General features: G+C 40.2%; 1 protein-coding gene across 12 annotated transcripts in view; it reads left to right on the forward strand.

Moving 5' to 3' along the window:
* The window catches only part of MITF (melanocyte inducing transcription factor), a 216707-nt gene that overhangs the window by 184452 nt on the left and 13877 nt on the right, over positions 1–18378 (forward strand). For 8 of the 12 annotated variants that reach the window (XM_032867370.1, XM_032867371.1, XM_032867381.1 and 5 more), the window contains 5 exons: positions 62–289; positions 1361–1444; positions 3592–3687; positions 11269–11386; positions 14560–14634. In XM_032867370.1, coding sequence (XP_032723261.1) covers positions 62–289; positions 1361–1444; positions 3592–3687; positions 11269–11386; positions 14560–14634 — 601 coding nt within the window. The remainder of the gene's footprint in view (positions 1–61; positions 290–1360; positions 1445–3591; positions 3688–11268; positions 11387–14559; positions 14635–18378) is intronic. The other 4 variants (XM_032867372.1, XM_032867373.1, XM_032867376.1 and 1 more) reach the window with 1 other exon arrangement.

Raw genomic sequence — 18378 nt, forward strand, 5'->3', positions numbered from 1 at the left:
GAGCCGACCGAAACTCACAAATAACGGCGCTGTCTTCTCTTCCCTCCGTGGCTATGTTCAGGTGCAGACCCACCTCGAAAACCCCACCAAGTACCACATACAGCAAGCCCAAAGGCAGCAGGTAAAGCAGTACCTTTCTACCACTTTAGCAAATAAACATGCCAACCAAGTCCTGAGCTTGCCATGTCCAAACCAGCCTGGCGATCATGTCATGCCACCAGTGCCGGGGAGCAGCGCACCCAACAGCCCCATGGCTATGCTCACACTTAACTCCAACTGTGAAAAAGAGGTAATTCATGTCTCCTCCCCTCTCCTGTCTTCTTACACTAAATGAATGTCTGTTGGCTATTATTCCCACACTTGACTGTGGACTCTAGTCTGTCTGCGGGGCCACCTGTGCCAGCCTTTGTCCCACATTCTGCCATGTGGCCACCGCACTCCGGCCTCTTCACGCCATCACCGGGTCCTGTTGGGTTGTGCCTCAGGTTGGGACACCTGGGCACTCCAGAGTGGGACATGGAGGCGAGGAGGACACTTTCTCCCCCACCCCCGCACCCTGTTTCCACTCTGTGAGCTGAGTGCTCTCTTCTCTTCAATGCCTTTCCATTTACAAAGCCGGAAAAACGCAGAGAGAGGAGAAGGCAAGGTGGAGAAGGAAAAGCAAAAATAGAAAAGGTGTGGGACAGGCGGTTTAGAAGTTCCGCTTGTTGTGAATGTCTGGAATATTATTTTTATTTCTCTCTGAGTTGAAGTAAAAAAAAAAAAAAGCACAGCATGTGCGTGGACGGATTTGAGTAACGTAGCGCATGAGAATTTAACAGAAAAGCTAAGGTTTTAATTGCTAGATAAATTCCGTTTCGTAATAAGATTGCCGCTGCCGTGAAACCTGCTTTTGTAAAGGCCGGATTGGAGATGAGATTCAAACACACCTCAAGCTAATTGTTGCATCAAAATTTGAAGCCTAAAAATACCCGAGGGGAGGGTTGTGACTTAATGCCCGTCATTTCCAAATTATGAGATGATAAGCCTCATTTTCATGGAGTTTTACTGTACTCTGAAATGTTCATGGGATTTCAGAGGTGACTTTTCTGAGGTTGCTGAGTTTTAATTCCCAGAGGGACTAAGTCTTTTCCCCTGTGCCCAAACCAACTGTCTGATTTTTCTCTCTCCATAATTGTCATCTCTCAAGCTGATCTGCTGGAAGTTCTTTCTGCGCTATTTTATTTCTCGGTCAGATTCCACTTTGTTTGAAAGCTTATTAGTCCATCTTGTTGCCACACCATCAGCCTCGTGTGAACATGTCATTGAAAAGTCATTTGCCAATCCAAGTCATGGGCTGATTTTGCTTGTGTTTTTGCAGGGATTTTATAAGTTTGAAGAGCAAAACAGGGCGGAAAGCGAATGCCCAACTATGAACACGCATTCACGAGCATCATGCATGCAGGTACTGAATGACCCAGCAGCCCAAGGATGTCACACTTTGTAGTGAGAATCTATATTTGTGGCTCATCACACCTTCCTGATGACTCAAGGGTTTCATTCCCCCCATTGATTTTTTTTTTAAATAAAGCTTTGAACAGAACCATTTTCTTCATAGTGTCTCATGATGAAATAACTCAGGGAAATTAAACTTAAAATGCACTTTCCCTAAGTTGCTTCAAGTCATTTAAAAGTACTTGAAATACATAAATTTTGGTACATAAAATATAATAATGCTGTACTTCATTCATGAATGTGTTACACAAATTTGTAAGGTAGCAACTTCAAAAGGCTCTTAGTAAAACCACGATATGCATGTGATTGTGTGTGTGTATGTGTGAGAGAGAGAGAGAAAGAAAGAGCTCTATATATTGTTTTATGAAATGGAATCTCAGGAAACACGCATTTCAAACTTTATTAATTTAGTAATACTTCATGGATTTTTTTCCCAAGTGATGAGAGATTCTTCTATGACAGCCTTTTAAATAGACTTAAATAAATAGCGCTACGTTTATTAACATAGTTATGTATTTTAAAATAAGTGTCTAGATGTATAAGAGAAAGAAGAATAAGCACTGAAAAATTCTTTTTGTTTTTTGCTTTTCTATATTTCCTGTTATTAATTTGCATTATTGGTTCTTTTTTATAAGAAAAATTATTTTAAAAAACAATCACACCAAGCCCACTAAATTTATTTCCCTAAAAAAATTTACAAGGAAAGAGGACTTGATCATAAGTACTCTGACCCATTTGCCTGTCCAGCTCAATTAGAAAATCATCTCTTGAAACCAAACAAACAAAACTGGTGTATCTAGAAATGAAACTTAATAAACACTGGCAATTAATCAAAACTGACCTGCAATTACTCTTTTTAAGGGGGTCACTTAATGACCCTCATTTTTTTGGGATGTTTAGCCATAGCACTCTGAACACTTTATATGGTTTATCCTGAAATCTCACAAGAATCCAGTAAGGCAATGAGTATTATTAACCCCATATTCCATATTGGCCCCATTGAGGCTCTTTAAAATTGAGGGCTTTGCCCCTAATACACAAAGTGGGAGAATGAGGATTCAAGCCCTGTGACACTGGAACCTGTCCCCTTTAATTGAAAATGGTAAAAACATGTAAAGGAGCATTCCTCTGAGTTTTGAGATTTCATTGTGTACTTGTGAAGCACTATTTAGATCTGTGCTTGCATGCATACACACACACACACACACACACACTAGCCAGCTCAAATACATCAGGTGTTTACAAAGAAATGTTTTCACAGCCTTGTCTTTGCAACTGCTGCAATGCACATGTAATCACTGTTGTTTATTATCATAACTGATGTTTTGGTACTTCAGGAATAAAATTGATCTAGTGGGAATGTCAGCTCCATGACTGTAATGATAACCTCGTCCTGCTGTACTCCTCTAGGAGTACCGAGCACACTGGCAGCTGTACAAGGAGAAACTTATTTTACAAGTCATTGCAGGATCAGTGCAGGGTCAGCCAGCAGCCCGAGAGCTGCAGTGCCCGTATGTGCCTAAGAGAGTGAAGGTCTAAACTACCATCTGGATTGTCTTACTGAAGGGAGAGTCTACAAAGGCTATGGGGTATAGTCTTGAGAGGAAAAAAAAGAGAAATGGCAGCCATCATTCAAGATAAGGTTTCCTGGTTCACTTTTCCTGTTTGGGGAAGGCAGTTAAGCATAGCACTTGAGAGCATGGGTTCAAGTTGTGTCTCTAACCCTCTTCCGTGTATGACTTTGGGCAAGATGCTTCTCATTTACGTCACTTGGCAAATTGATTTACTAACAGTACCTGCACTGATAGAGGTATTCTGAGGGGAGAATAATTTAACCCATCCAAAGCCCTAAATCCAGTGCCAGGCACCTAGTGATCCCTTACTAAGTGCTGGTTGCAGATGGCATCCTTATCCCCTGTTAGTGTCCGTGACCTAACAATAATGTTCATATTTGGGAAGAAGAGGGAGGTAATTTCTTAGCATCTAACTGAAGAGCATTAGTGCTTAGGGTAAGAAAAGACCATGGGTCTCTCTTTGGGTGGCTTTGCACAGTGTTTGCTTTTATTGATCTCTCTTACATTGCCCTTTTTCCTACAGATGGATGATGTAATCGATGACATCATTAGCCTAGAATCAAGTTATAATGAAGAAATCCTGGGATTGATGGATCCTGCTTTGCAAATGGCAAATACGGTATTGGTGATTTTTTTTTTTCTTAAGAAAATCTTGAGATATTTCCAGATATTTCCTTTTCCTGATCTCTTAGGTTATTTCCTCAAATTACTGATTGAGAAACTTATTAAGAATATAACAGAGAATTATGTCAGGATTGCAAATAAGTGACTTTGACATCAGAAATTAAGAATTTCTCATGGGTTTATTGGTAACCCCATGATAAAGCTCCACATTCCCTGGAGTCCAAGTCCACTTTCAATAGGACATTAGGCCTTCCAATTCCCCCTGACATCTAATGCCCAACTTAGTACACTGCCCCCAAGGGAAATACTATGGATAGTACTATTTACACTAGCATTCTAGTTGGCCTGAAAAATGAGTGCAGTTTTTAAAAAGGCAGTATCTTACTATTCACGAGTAATAGAGTGACTGATATTTGATTTGCCTTTCTTCAATAGCAAAATTTATTCTGATTTTGGTTAATAAATCAGTGGTTTATTAAACTTATTTCTCTCTGTCATTAGGAACCTTGCCCCTACTGGGTTTTTCTCTTTTTTTCACTCCTTACAATGGTGTCTTATGTTTCCATTTTACCAAAGTCTTATCGTAGATCTTATTTAGTCCTTGTAATAAGTCTCCGAATCTAGTCCTTGCAATAATTCTGTGAGTCAAGTTGGGGTGGTATCATTGCCCTCATTTTTAGGATTAAGAAAGGTTAGCTGGTCTTGCACAGGATTACGTAGCTTCGATGTGTCAGAGTCAGGACTTCTCAGTAGGCTTTGAATACCTTGTCCAGTCTTTTCCTCTATTCTATGAGAACAATGCCATGAGACTGTCATAGCCTTTAATAACCTGTATTGCAAAGATTGACTCCCACAGGGGAGATGGGGTGAAGGTGAGTTGTTCTTCAGTGGGTATAGAGTTTGGTATTTGCAAGAAGAAAAAATTCTGGAGATTTGTTTCACAACAGTGTGCATAGATTTAATGCTACTAAACCGTACAGTTCAAAATGGTTAAGATGCTAAATTTTATGTCATATGTGTTTTTACCACAATAGAAAATTTTTTAAAGAATAAATTCACATGACAAATTCTCTCAGCCAGGGAATATGATAGCCCTTACTCTTATGTACACCAAAATTCTTAGTGAACTTAAGTCTGATAGGTAGTACTTTCTTTTTTTTCCATCTTGGTCCAGTTCTTTCGGTTCATTTACCTGAAGGGTAAGGAGGACCCTTAAAACTCCAAAGTCTTTTCTAGGATCTTTAGTTTCTGTCAACTTCCTGCCCATTTAAATTTACCCTCCGATTTTACCCTCCAACTTCCTGCCCATTTAAATTTACCCATTTAAATTTACCATCTTGACAGATGTTTCCATGTCGGACTCTCTCCACCCTCTTTGAGCCCTTGGTTTGCTTCTGTAGAACCCTCCTGCTTCCAACTTTGTGCCTCTTGTGAGGCAGACTGTACTTGTCAGCGGTCAGAATCCTAGGACCAGTGTGAGGAAGACACTTGGGAGAGCTTGCACTGTGAAATTTGTAAGTATACCCAGAAGCGTGGGTATATTTACGGTGTTTTCAGTGCCCTAGCAGCAATCATTAGCAATGGCCCAGTCATCCCAAACGAACTTTGCTGGATGAAGGTGGTCATTTTGCCAGTGGTGTCGGGTGGTATCTAGGTACATTAGGAGGACTATAAAGTTAATATGATTTTTTATAAATGATCTTTAAAATTTTCTCCAATGGTGAGGACCTTGGAAGTTGTCTGAGCCAATCAAGTACTCAGTGCCTTAGTATCCTCATGCATATCTTCTGTGCACCATCCCCATACACAGAAAAACTAGACGTCCATCTTCTGGAAAGCCTCCAATGGAGGATATGCACGAATTCGCAAGACAGGCTGGAAGGCACAGAGGTTAGAAATTGGGAGATGTGAGAGTGTATCTCAGTTCATCTCTAAAGTCTGCCATTCCCTGTGTGGTCTAGCATGTTACTTAGCTTCTTAAAGTTCTGCATTTCTCCATCTCTGAAATTGGACTGATAATTGTACCTACCTCCCATGGTCATCTCATAAACTATAGCATTTAGCATCGGAAACCTAAGCTGTACTCAACAATATCTCAATTCAGTATAATTCCTTACAACAGCAAATAATTTTGACAGTATTTTATTCAGGTGATAGTCCTGAGCATCTGTAATGTGTCCAACTCTACTTCAGAATAACAATATACGTAATAATCCAGATATTACTTACAGTGTGTCTCTCTGTGAATTCCAAACATGGGTCAGATTGCCCTCATGGAGAACTTGTCCTCATGACAACCCTTCTGAAGACAGTTCTCAAGACCCCCACTTGCTTCTCTCCTTTAGACTAAACACCCATGTCTCCTCCTCAGTCATTCTACATTAGAATGGAAATCTGACTGCTTCTAAGCTAACATTAGGATTTAATTAGTATTTATTAAATGACCTAATATGTCACCAGCCCTAGACGAGGTGCTGTGGATGAAGATGAGTAGGGAGTGCTTCCTGTTCTCAGGGGGCTTACAGTCTGGGAAGGGGAGACCCTGTTAGACCTTGAATGGAGGAGGATAACTCTGGGGCAGAAGGACCATGTTAAGGGTGTTCTTAGGTAGAAAAGATCTGCTGGGCAGAGTTGAATTAATTGCCAGCTGGGGAGGAGTAACCCGTAGCCACCCTCAGATATCACTGATTGTCCAGGCATTCATTACTTTTTTATATTTCCACCCGAAAAAGTCTAGGTGTAGCCCCATCAGAGTCAGCCCATGACAAAGCCGTTTTAGCATTTTGCTATTAGAGAAGACCCAGTATACAATAGAGGTCAGGATCACAGACTGAGTCAGATAGCTCAATTCAGTGCCTGCTGTTGAGTAAGCTGCTTGACCTCTTTGCCTCACTTTCTTTGTCTGGTAAATGGGAATAATAATAGCATCTAAAACTATAGGATGCATATGAAAATTATAAGCACTAATCTACAAAAAGCACTTAGAAGAATCTTGGTTCTGATGTGTTCTTACTAAATGTTAATTACTAGCTCTTATTCTTGATAAATCTGGGTTTGGATTGTCAAAATAAATAACAAAGCTACCAACAACTCACTAACATTTTTATTTTCTTCCCCCTCAATCGCGTTTAAACTTAATGTTCTTCATGTTGGGTGTTTTCCCCCTTTTATCTGATTCTTTGATATGCTTTATTTCAAGTTAACTTCCTAAAAAAAATTAAAGTGGAGGGAGCACTTAGAGAGGAAACTATCCTAAGGGAATTGGAGTCTAGAAATAACTATTCTGAGAATACAAGGGCCCTCTTGTACCATTACAAACAAAGAATAAAAGTCCCAGTTTACTTGTGCTAACAGTGCTCAATTGATATTCAGTGAAGGGGAACATCCAGAAAGAAAAAAATAATAACATTTTACAATGATCATTTACTTGGAAAAATATTCATTTTGGTGGAGGAACACATTGAAGAACTCAATTCAGAACAAGTTGGGGACACAGATACGTGTCTACCTTCTCTTTCTTTGTCCCTCTTAGGCTGCGGCTTCCGTCCTCTGTATGCTGGAGGTAAGGTCTTGCCAGTCAGGTGAATGTGCTGGATAAAAACCCTGCAAACACACAGCGTCGCCATGTTAGCAGAAGGTGCCGCTTTCTCTTCCATAGCTCCAAAGATATTATTTTGACCCAGTTATCGTGTTTATGGGGCAGTTTTTCTAACCCAGAAGAGAAACCACAAAATCCTTTCTTAAATATGTGTGACTGATTTTTTTTTAAGATTTTATTTATTTATTTGACAGACAGAGATCACAAGTAGGCAGAGAGGCAGGCAGAGAGAGAGAGGTGGAAGCAGGCCCCCTGCTGAGCAGAGAACCCCCCCCCCCCCCCCCCCCGCCGATGCGGGGCTCGATCCCAGGACCCTGGGATCATGACCTGAGCCGAAGGCAGAGGCTTTAACCCACTGAGCCACCCAGGTGCCCCTGTGTGACTGATTTTTAAATTAGAAAGCCATTTTTCACTAACCTTCCTTTTAGTAGCTTCAACAAATGGCAGCCATTAGTATAAAGAACGTAAGGCACATTTCGAGGCAGAGTCTCTTACCTTCAGCATGATTAATATTTGAGATGGATAGTTCTTTTTTTGTGAGGCTGTCCTTCCCATTGTTGGACGTTTAGCAGCATCCCTTTACCCACTAGATGTCAGTGGTACCCTCCCCGCTAGTTGTGACACCTGAAAATGGCTCTAGACAATTGACAGATGCCCTCCACTGACAATGGAGAAACCCTGATTCAAACTCTGGGTGGTTACCCCAACCCTGTAGTTCCGTGTTTGGATTTGCTTTGCAGTCTGGTAAAATCGGTGCAGAAGTTGACAGCAATTAACTTAGCAATGAACATGGCACGTGGTGCAGTCGATCAAAGTGGAAATCAGCTTGACTGTTGAAAATAGACTAGGAATACAGTACTTTGTAGAAAATTATATTACTAAACATGGCAGTACTGATCACTTAAATAGAGCGTCTCACCCAGTTGACCTCTGATTCGTACAAAACCCTGTGAGGTGGGCAATAGGATTGCCGCTTTGCAAAGGTGTGTGGCGGGGCATGCCTCAGGGAGGTTAGTATCACCCAGCAGGTCAGTAACACAGGCAGGTTTTAACCCAGTTCTCTGCCTCTTGAGCCAGCCTGCACTGTTAATTCGTAAATTTGAGTGTCCATACTTGGCTCATGAGCAGCTGGGTTTTTATTTGCTTAGAATTAGTTGGAGATTAATTGAAAATTGCAGCTTTGAATTGGTTTATCAGCAGTTGACCCTGCCCCCCAAATATTGCTATTAACACAGTATACAAACCTCCTACCACAAAGCTCTATTCAGACATAGCTAGAACCATGGTTTTTCTTTTGTAAAAATCAATTAAGACAGCATATACAAAGTGCCTTTCTAGTTTTGTGCCTGACCCAGAGTAGGAGGCCACAGAGAAATGTTCCGCAGCAAAATATTCTGGCAGGATGTATACTGCCAATTCCTAATCAGCAAGTATCGGAAAAGCAGCCAAAGTGGGAAATCTTTTAGAGAAGTTGGGAGACGATTATAAGCTGCTTTTTGGTCTGAAAGTAATGACGTCTGAGCTCAGCAGAGTGTCCAATAAGGCATCTCATTACAGAGATTTTAATTCGTCTCCCTTCTAGGTAGGCAGGGCTGTCAATCCATGGCAGTCACAGCAATCGCGTCTGCCCATCCCATTCGTGTCTGGGTGTCCCCAGTCTTGTGCTCTTCTTCCCCACCCCCATCCTGAATGCCTCTCCACCCGTCTGTCCGCCTCTCTCCCCTTCTATGTACATGTGTCTCTCTCTTCAGTTCCCACCCCTCCCCTTGTGTCTTTGTCTCTGTCTCATTCCCAGTTTTTGTTTCTTTTGCCCTCTGTCTGTCCCTCTCCCTCCCTCCCTTCATATGGTTCTGCATTTATTAAGTACACATGCACTTCATTTCCTTTAGAATATGTTTAGAGAACATGGTCTTGTCCCAGAGAAGCTTATAATTAGATATCTATCCATTCAGTGTTAATGCATTAGAGGGGTTTTGTTTTGTTCTGTTTTTTAAAGTTTACTGTATGTATCTCTTGCCTATTACATTTTCCCTAACAAATCATCATCATAACACAGTTGCATTGTTTTGCTTACAGTTTGCATTTGAAAAGATGATAGCTATGATTCGTATTTCTAGACATATGGATATATCTTTTTAGCTTGTTGCGCTGAATTTTGAAACCACATTCTTGGCTTATTAACACTCAGTAGTTCCTCCAGAATCTGAAAGTCCCGAAGGATAAGAGGATAAATCTTGGGAGTCCCGCAGCGGGTTACGAGATGTCCTAGAGGCTTTATGAGTTTTAATGCTGTCTTCACAGTGCTGTATTAAGACATTTGTATACATTTCACTTTGCTGTCTTAAGTTGTACAAGAATGGAACTGAGCACTCGCAGAGCAAGGCTGACCCCAGGAAGGTGACCTACCTCAAATGAAACCACTTAGCAAAATGACAGCTAAGAATCAAAGTCACTGGTCATCAGGTTTTTAGCTAGAGGGGCTTGACTTGTGCTTCAAGGGCATTCTAAATGCTCACAGTGCATTGTTTATATGCATCTGTGAGGTGGAATAAGTGTATTACATTTTATATACGTAATATAAATCCTGCCTTCAAAAAGAAGAAAAGTTGGAGTGGACAAGAGAGAGACCCGTTCCGCTGATCAGTCTGTCCTTCCTGTTCTCAGACCCAGTTGTATTAGAGCAAGTGTCCAGTTTACCTGTCAGAAAGTACAGGCGTCTCCCTCCTCTTTAGCTTGGGGTTGGGTTCATGGACTACTTCTCTAGAAGCCGCAATGGGAATAGACAGTCGAGGGCAACCAGTGAAAGGAAACATATTTGTATCTGTATTTTGTGGGTATTTTTATCTGTATGTTAGTGGCCATTGGAGAAATTGGAAGGCAAGGTGTGCAGTAGAATCTCTTCTTGATACCTCTTGGTCACTAAACAGCTTGAATGCCATCTCAAGTTACTTTTCTCAGATGTAGAGTAAAATTTAGAGTGTCCGATCAAGGATGGGCCAAATGCTCTAAGACTTCCTTGGTAATGATAGTTACAGGAATTGTTTGAATTAAGCTGGGAAGAGGGAACTTTTGCACTGACGGTAGTGAGGTCACTTAACTCCGTCCCTCTTGTTAATAATCAGAACTTTATTTCAGAGGGTAGGAAGACAAAATATCTGGGACCTCTGATGTCCACAAACATGGGTGTCCTCAAACTCCTTCAATGAACAAGGTGCAGGGAAATGCATAGACGGAAAAAGGAAATCAGCATCTGGGGCAGAAAGTTTACCACTTCAAAATATTCAGTTCAGAATGGAGAAAAAAGCACTCCTAAGCTAGCTTGAGAGGGCTAGATATTTCTTTACTTTTTTTTTTTTTTAGTGTAAATTTTTATTTTTATTAAAGTCAGTGGGCTCCCTCTTGTGGCTCTACGAAAGATTTCAGTTTCAAGGAAAAGAGCTTTTCTTTAGCAATAAGGAAACCATTTCTTTTCCAGTAGAAAACACTTTGCACTTGGTTTTCCTTATAAAATAAAGAGAGATTTAAAAAAAAAAATGGAGAGGGCAAGAGAGGGAAGGAAAAAAGGTGACTTTGATGAAAAACCTGATTTGGTGAAGAATTCAGGCCACATAGAACCCCATTTTACAGTAATAGCCAGCATTTCCTAAACATCTATGTGCTGCTGAATGTGCTAGATAATGAGTTGCCACAGTGTCCATTGCCTCCATGCTCAAAATAGAACTGTAAGCTGATCATAGAACCGTCTTATGGGGGTGAGATTCTGTGTCCTTTCTTCTTTCAGAGGAATAAGCTAAAGGTCCCCATTATCTAAGTGAGTGGAAAGGTAAACAGGTTATGCTTTCCTGTTTTAAAACATGATTTTTTTTTTCAAACTTCAAACCATTTCTTTTAAATCAAGTCTGGAATAGATCTGGGTTCTAGATGAATAACCTAGGAATTCTTCAAGCAGTTCAGTTCTGTTATTGTTGCTCTCTCTAGTTACCTGTCTCTGGAAATCTGATTGATCTCTATGGCAACCAAGGCCTGCCGCCCCCAGGCCTCACCATCAGCAACTCCTGTCCAGCCAACCTTCCCAACATAAAAAGGGAGCTCACAGGTAAATACTGGCAAGTGTGCCTCTTCCTGGGGATTTTCTGTTAATTTTCTGGCAAGCAAAGTTATCAGAATTGTGACCTCCAGACTCTTCCCAGTTTGTAGACATACTTTTCTTCTTAGATCTGCGCAGTGGTGAAACCATTTTTTAAGATGGAGGATTTATACTTGGAAATCCTGGTTTCCGGTATTTCTTGAGGTACTGGGAGTTGGGGCTGCTGTCACTCCAAGGCATCACTGTTATGCCATGACACCCATTGTTGTGTCTTTGGCTGCTGTCCCCTTTGGGGTGGGGGAGGCAGAAAGAAACACTTTTAATTATAAAATGTCGCCACCCAGTCTGGTGTTTGTGTTACTTGCCAAGCCCCTAGAGGCATTCCAGTTTGAGAACCGTGGTCTGAATTTTCCTTTACACACATTCAAGCCCACATTTGTCAGGATAGGGTAAGAATGAATTTCTTACATCTTTAGATGCCTCCTGTTATTTTTGCTACATCATGTGCAAAAGATTTATTACACAGAGAAAAAAATAGATTATGAAATGGAGCGATGGGTATAGTTTGTTCCTGAGGCAAGTGTGAAATTATCTATTTCGCCATTTTGTTCAATGCTTTAGGGAAGACATTTGGCCATTAAAACATGACAAAACTCCATTAGAACTGGCATTCTACCATGATGAGTTTTATGGCCCTCACCTCATCCCCCTTTTTAATGTTTGGTCCTTGCATCCTGCAGGATTAGGTGAACGGTCTGAGAATATGAACTATATATTTGGTGCAAAATAATTCCTGTTTGTTCAAGGGTATCTTTTTTAAAAAAATATTTCAGAAGATTGTGGCAGGAGAAGTTAAAAAAAACAATTTGGGGTGTTAAAAGAGGTAATAAGTTAATTACTGTGTAAAACCCATTGAAAGTCAACAAAAAGTGGGTATCGTCCCAGAAAGGAAAAGTACCGTGAAGTCTCAGAAAATAATGCTATATGAGATCTATAATAATAATGATAAAATATGGTTAATGTGGCATGAACAGAATTCTTACAACTTACGTGCGAAGTAAACTTTTTTTTTTAGATTTACAAAAAATTTATTTATTTTAAAGAAAGAGAGCGTGAATGGAGAGAGGGGCAGGAGTGAAAGGAAGAGGGAGAGAATTTCAAGTGGAGTCCGAGCTGAGCACGGAGCCTGACGTGGGGCTCAGTCTCACAACCCTGAGATCATGACCTGAATTGGAACCAAGAGTCGGAGTCGGAAGCTTGACTGACTGAGTCCCCCGGTGCCCCCAAAGTAGACTTTGGAATTATATGTGTGATTGTTTGTTCAAAAACAAAACAACAAAGGCCAGGGATGGGAATGGGTAAGGGGGTATAAATTTTTTTTTTTTTTTTAAAGAAGCAGATCAACTATATACTTCTAGAATCACTTTTTTATCTTAGAAAATGACCAATCCAGACAGGGAAAGGGTAAAATGCCAGGAAAAGGAATAAATGGACAGGAATTGGGGTTCTGAACACTGCTAGCTTGAAAGGCAGCGTGAAGTAGCCAAAAGAGAAAAGGCTTGGGAGTCAGGTCTGACCTAAGGGGAAAAATTATCTTTCCCACCTGCATTAGGATCTATCTAGTCAGGAAGCAGAGTCCACATAGTGATTTAAACCAGAAAGGTTTAATATGAAGGATTGTTAACCGTGTATGGGCATTTAGCTACTAGGAGAGGAAGAATACTATAGAATATCCTGAGGCTGTAGAGGGGCTCTCTATGCTTGGGAAAGAACCAACCCCCCACCAAGGCCAAGAGTCTACCCCCTTGGGGAGGATGTGGGTGAAGCTACAAGATGCCGGAGAAGTTCACTGGATTGCCTTGACCAAAGCTGGCCCACAGTTGTTGGGTTGAGATGGACGGGCAGAAAACCGTGGTTGTAGGGCTGGCAAACTGAAGAAAAAAAGAAAAGAGGAAAAAAAAACCTAAAATACTGAAGGGGAGGGTATATAATTAAAAGCTGACTATAATGCTCATGTGATAAAAAAAAAATAGAAAATGGTTTGGATTGATCATCCCAAATGAAATAATTCAGGCTCTGAATTATTTATGTGTATATAGGTATACATAATACACATAAAATAAATATATATACATATATAAGCTTCAGTGGCTATGAGTTATGCTAAAAAGATTTCTAATTTTGGGTACAAATTCTGAATGGTGGTAGTGTAATGTTTCAGGTGTCACTTGTGAAAAGAAAGTAACAGAGGTCCCAGAATGCCAGGATTAATCAAACAACTGTCCTTTTGCTTTCTTTTGCCTTCTGTAAGGTGCAAAGTCATCCCCCCACAGAGATCTCACAGAAGTTGCACTGCAAATGTATCTTTTCAAATGGAGTTGCCACCAAACACCTCTGTACCCTGTTCCTATTTTTGTTTTTAGGAACTCAGGCTAGTAGGGTCTGAGTTCCTCAGGGTCATCATTTCATTCTAGCAAGTTCTTTCGGAACCTAGCTCCAAGTTTCCCCCCACAAAAAAGAGTCCATTTCTACCGTCAGAGATCTGACATGATAGCTTCTCTCCTCAGTTTTCATGTCAGTGTGTTACAAAGGCATGGAAGAAATAACGAAAAGTTCTGTGCATGAAAAGAAAATTTGACTCCCTGGGCATCGGGTGGCTCAGGGTGCTTAAGCATCCAACTCCTGGTTTCCACTCAGGTCATGATCTCAGGGTTGTGGGATCAAGCCCCACATGGGGCTCTGCACTCAGCATGGAATCTGCTTGAGATTCTCCCTCACCATCTGCCCCTCCTGCTCATGTTCTTTCTTTCTGAAATAAATAAATAAATAAATCTTTTAAAAAAAGAAAAGAAAATTCAGCTCTTAATAACAGAATATCAACAGCAAATTTCCATAGTTTTCTAGTTACTTTTCTTCTTGTATGTTCGTAGTATGTTAGACACCTTTGCTACTGGTCTTGTACCATTTTATAGAAGCCATGGCTTTGCATTTATTTGATATATATTGCTTTTGAAAAAATACAAGCTTTTAAAGAATCATGATTTTAAAAACCCTATTTTTTTATTATTAGAGCGTGGTAAGGTAAGTTTCCATATCTAACTAGAAAATGAGATGTTTTGTAGTATACGTCATTACGTGCCTTAAACAGTTCCCATTTCTAATTACTTCATTCACGTGCACAGCGTGTATTTTTCCCACAGAATCTGAAGCGAGAGCGTTGGCTAAAGAGAGGCAAAAAAAGGACAATCACAATTTGAGTAAGTTGGTTTTATGTTCATGATGTTTGATATTGGAGTGGATGTTCCCACTTATATCAAAATTGTTTGAAATCTTGTGGGAGGAAATTGATATGCATAGCTGTTAAAGGTACATTTAAGGAAGAAAAAATGTTTTAAAGAGAAACTAAGGTTTTCCTGTATTTTATCTCTCATCAAATTGAAATTTCCCCCAGTATTCTGAAGAGTGTTTACTTATTTATAGTAATAGTTTTGGTGTGTGTGTTTGGTGAGAGGGACACTTGATCCCCAACTACCCAATTATAAGTGTTGCTCACACTGGAACTTATTAACAAAAGGGGATTATGGGATCACCATCTCCAGTGAGATTTGAAAGAAAAAATAAATGAAATGGAAGGGAGTCTATGAGTGAGGTACCCTCCCCAATTTCTGACTTAAACTGTGACTTAAAGAAAATCTTCCAACATTTAAAATTATTTTTTATGTCTTTAATTTCCTCAATCAAATCCTTAAGTTTTTTCCTGTGAGAACTTAAGATTTTTGTTTCATAAACAAAAGTAAAAGAGGCTACACAGTTTAAAAAAAAAAAAAGATTGGGTTTGGTAGTGGGAAGTCATTGGCGAGTGTGTGAATTTTTCCTCTCACGGCCTCCTGTCCTCTTCTTCCTAAATTGAGTTTTAAGAATGTAGGTTACATATAAATACTTTGTCCTCATAAAAACGATAGAATGAGCCAGAATTTAAAATGACAGAATAAAGCTAGAGTTCTCCTCTGGCCCCTGGAGCCATCATCCTCATTGTTACCATTGTTGTTGTTTTCAGTTTGCTCTTGGCCTTCCCAGCCTCTGCCCATGTATATAAGAAGACACACACATACACATGCACACAGCGAATAAATAGTGTTTTTTTGGTGTCTTTTGTAACACAACCAGTATCATGTTAACCATATTTGTTGCTGTTGACTTTCTTACTCAGCAGTCCATCCTGAAGAACTTTTGCTGTTACTAGTCTCTATCTGTGTCCTTTTTAACAACTGTTGCGTACTATTCCACAGCATAACTGTGTGACATTCAATAATCCTACTACTACCAAGTGTTGATACTGCTTCCAGTTTCTCCCAGCTACAAATAGAGCCACAGTGAACATTTGCGTAATGCCTCTCTGTGTACAGAGGAGTTTGTTTCTCCAGGTTAGATACTGAGAAACGGAATCGCTCTGTCCCAGAGGGGGCTGAGTTCTTTCTTTTAATAGATTCTGCCCTTCTCAGTTCCTATATCAGGTACAAGAAGCTTTGCTCCTTTCCACCAAAAGATTCGCACTAATACTTCTAAGGTCTCCTCCAGCTTCCAAGGAATTGGACTCAAATGAATGTATTTCTTCTTTTCAGATAACTTAGAATTAAGATCATTAAGCATTATCCAAAACTACTGCTGACTGAAATATGGGAAACTAAGTTGTATCTTGTCAAAAACATTGCCTTTACTTAGGCATCTGAACTCTCAAGTTTAGGGTTGTCAGTAAAGTATACACCTGATCAGGTCACATTCTGAGGGCTATAAAAAACCTTTTAAAATCTCATTTAACCATTAGAAATGAACACTCAAGGTTAGATTGTCCATTGGCATAACTTTTCCTCTCCTAGAAACTAACCTTGTGAAAGTAGCTGCCAAAACATGCACAATAATATATTTGTTTATTTACTTGTAACTATTTATTGAGCCCCCCATATTGTACGAGGCATTTTTCTACAGAAGTGAACCAGACAGACAGGCTTCCCACTCTTATGAGCTTCCATTTGAGTCGAGGGTAGACAGAATAGATGAGCAAAAAAATATAGTTAGGTGGTGTTACCAGTAAGGAGCAAGAATTGCAACAGTAATAAAATGTACATGAGAGCGCCGGCCAAAATGATCATTATACTGTTGACAGCAAGAGAGGAATTGAAAGTAGTCTAAGTATCCATCACTAGAGTATTCGTAAGTATATGATGGGATGTCCGTATACAGGATACTCACTGGCTATTAAGAAGAAGCGAGTTGGTCTGTTTTACCTGATTTACATGATGTCCACAATATATGACTGAGTGAGAAGAGCCAGGTGGCAGAATAATATGTATGGTATCTCATTATATAAAAAGATCACAGTGTATAAGGTTGTGTGTGTGTGTGTGTGTGTGTGCGTGTGCGTGTGTATGTGTATGTGTATGTGCTGGGAGAAGATTTAGGAGTTTACCTTTATCATTGATAATTTCTTTAGGCATATAGGTGTTGCATAGTATAAAAAGTTGACTTTTACTTTTTTCTTTATGCATTTTTATGTGTTTTGGAACATTTTACAAGTTATAATAAAAAATAACTGGGGAGGGAAGGCATTGCATTCAATGAAGTGTAGTGTATCTAAATGTTACATGATGTCAATAATATACTATTCATTTTTACTGTAATCCTACTTTAAGCGTATCATTCTTTGTTTAATACTTAGTTACTGAAGGCCTATTGGGTGCCAAATTCATACGGGTACTTGGAATGCATCGATGAATAAATATGCATTTTTATATGTGTATATTCAAACAAATGGTAGAAGGTTCTGTGAGGAGACAAAGTGCAGGCAATGGGACAGAGTGTCAGGATGAGCATGGGACAAGGTGGTGGTTCAGTTTTAAATAGGGCTGTCAGGGAGGCTCGTAGGTAAATTTGAGTCACTACCTGAGGGACAGGAGGGCAGAGCCATTCAGATATCTGGGGGAAGAGTGTTCCAGACAGGGTGAAGAGCAGTATGAAGTCCTAAAGTGGAGAGTCCTAAAGTGGTTGAACTCGCAAGCAGCCCATAGGACTGAAGGGAGGTGGGACATAGGTCATGACAGAAGGTGTGGTCAGAGAGGCAGAGGAAGAGAACATGAGGTCAGAGGGATGGGAGCAACCAGATCCTTGTCGGACTTGGCTTTTGTTCTAGGGGAGGTGGGAAATGATTGGCGGGTTTTCAGCAAGGGCTTGGATGCTCTGAGTTGTGTTTTGACAGAATCTAAATAGATCAAAGTGGGTAAGAAGCAGTGGGCATGGGTGGCACAGAGATAGCTGATAGGAGCATTGCAGTCATCCAGGCGAAGAGGATGGTGGCTTCTCTCAGGTAGAGTGGACGTTGGAAGTGCACAGATTCTAGAAATATTTTGAAAGTAGAGCCAACAGATTTTGATGATGGATCATATACGGGATAGGAGAGGAAGAGAGGTGCAGAATTGATTCCAACATTCTGGCTTAAGTAATTGAAGGAGGGAGTTACATTAAATGAGGTGGACAAGTCTGTAGGTAGAGTTATTTGAGTTTGGAAGACCAGGAGCTTGTATGTGGAGTATTGTGGCTGCTTATTAGACATCCCTGTGGAAACATCTAGTAGTCAGACATATGAGTCTAGGGTTTTGGGACATGTCTGAGCTGGAAAGACAACTTGGGAGGTCATTAGCGTATATGTGGTATTGGAAACCATGAGACTAAATGAGGTCACCACTAAGCAAGTGTAGATCAAAAAGGGTCCCGTACACAGCATGTTTGGAGAATAAAAAATCATCCCAAAGGATTTATAAGCAGCTTAACAGTGGTCATATCTGGATCATAGGGCACTTTTACTTATGTATTTCAGTGCTGTTTGAATCTTTATGATTATTATATGCCTAGAAAAGTAAGAAGACATGTCATGCATCAGAGTTTTAGAGGAGCTCAGTCAGAAGATCAGAGGTCTAAAAGTTCCTTCTTTAGAACCATTGAGTATC

The sequence above is a fragment of the Lontra canadensis genome, unplaced genomic scaffold, assembly GCF_010015895.1.
Source record: "Lontra canadensis isolate GAN:19392208 unplaced genomic scaffold, GSC_riverotter_1.0 scaffold34, whole genome shotgun sequence".
Lineage (NCBI taxonomy): Eukaryota > Metazoa > Chordata > Mammalia > Carnivora > Mustelidae > Lontra > Lontra canadensis.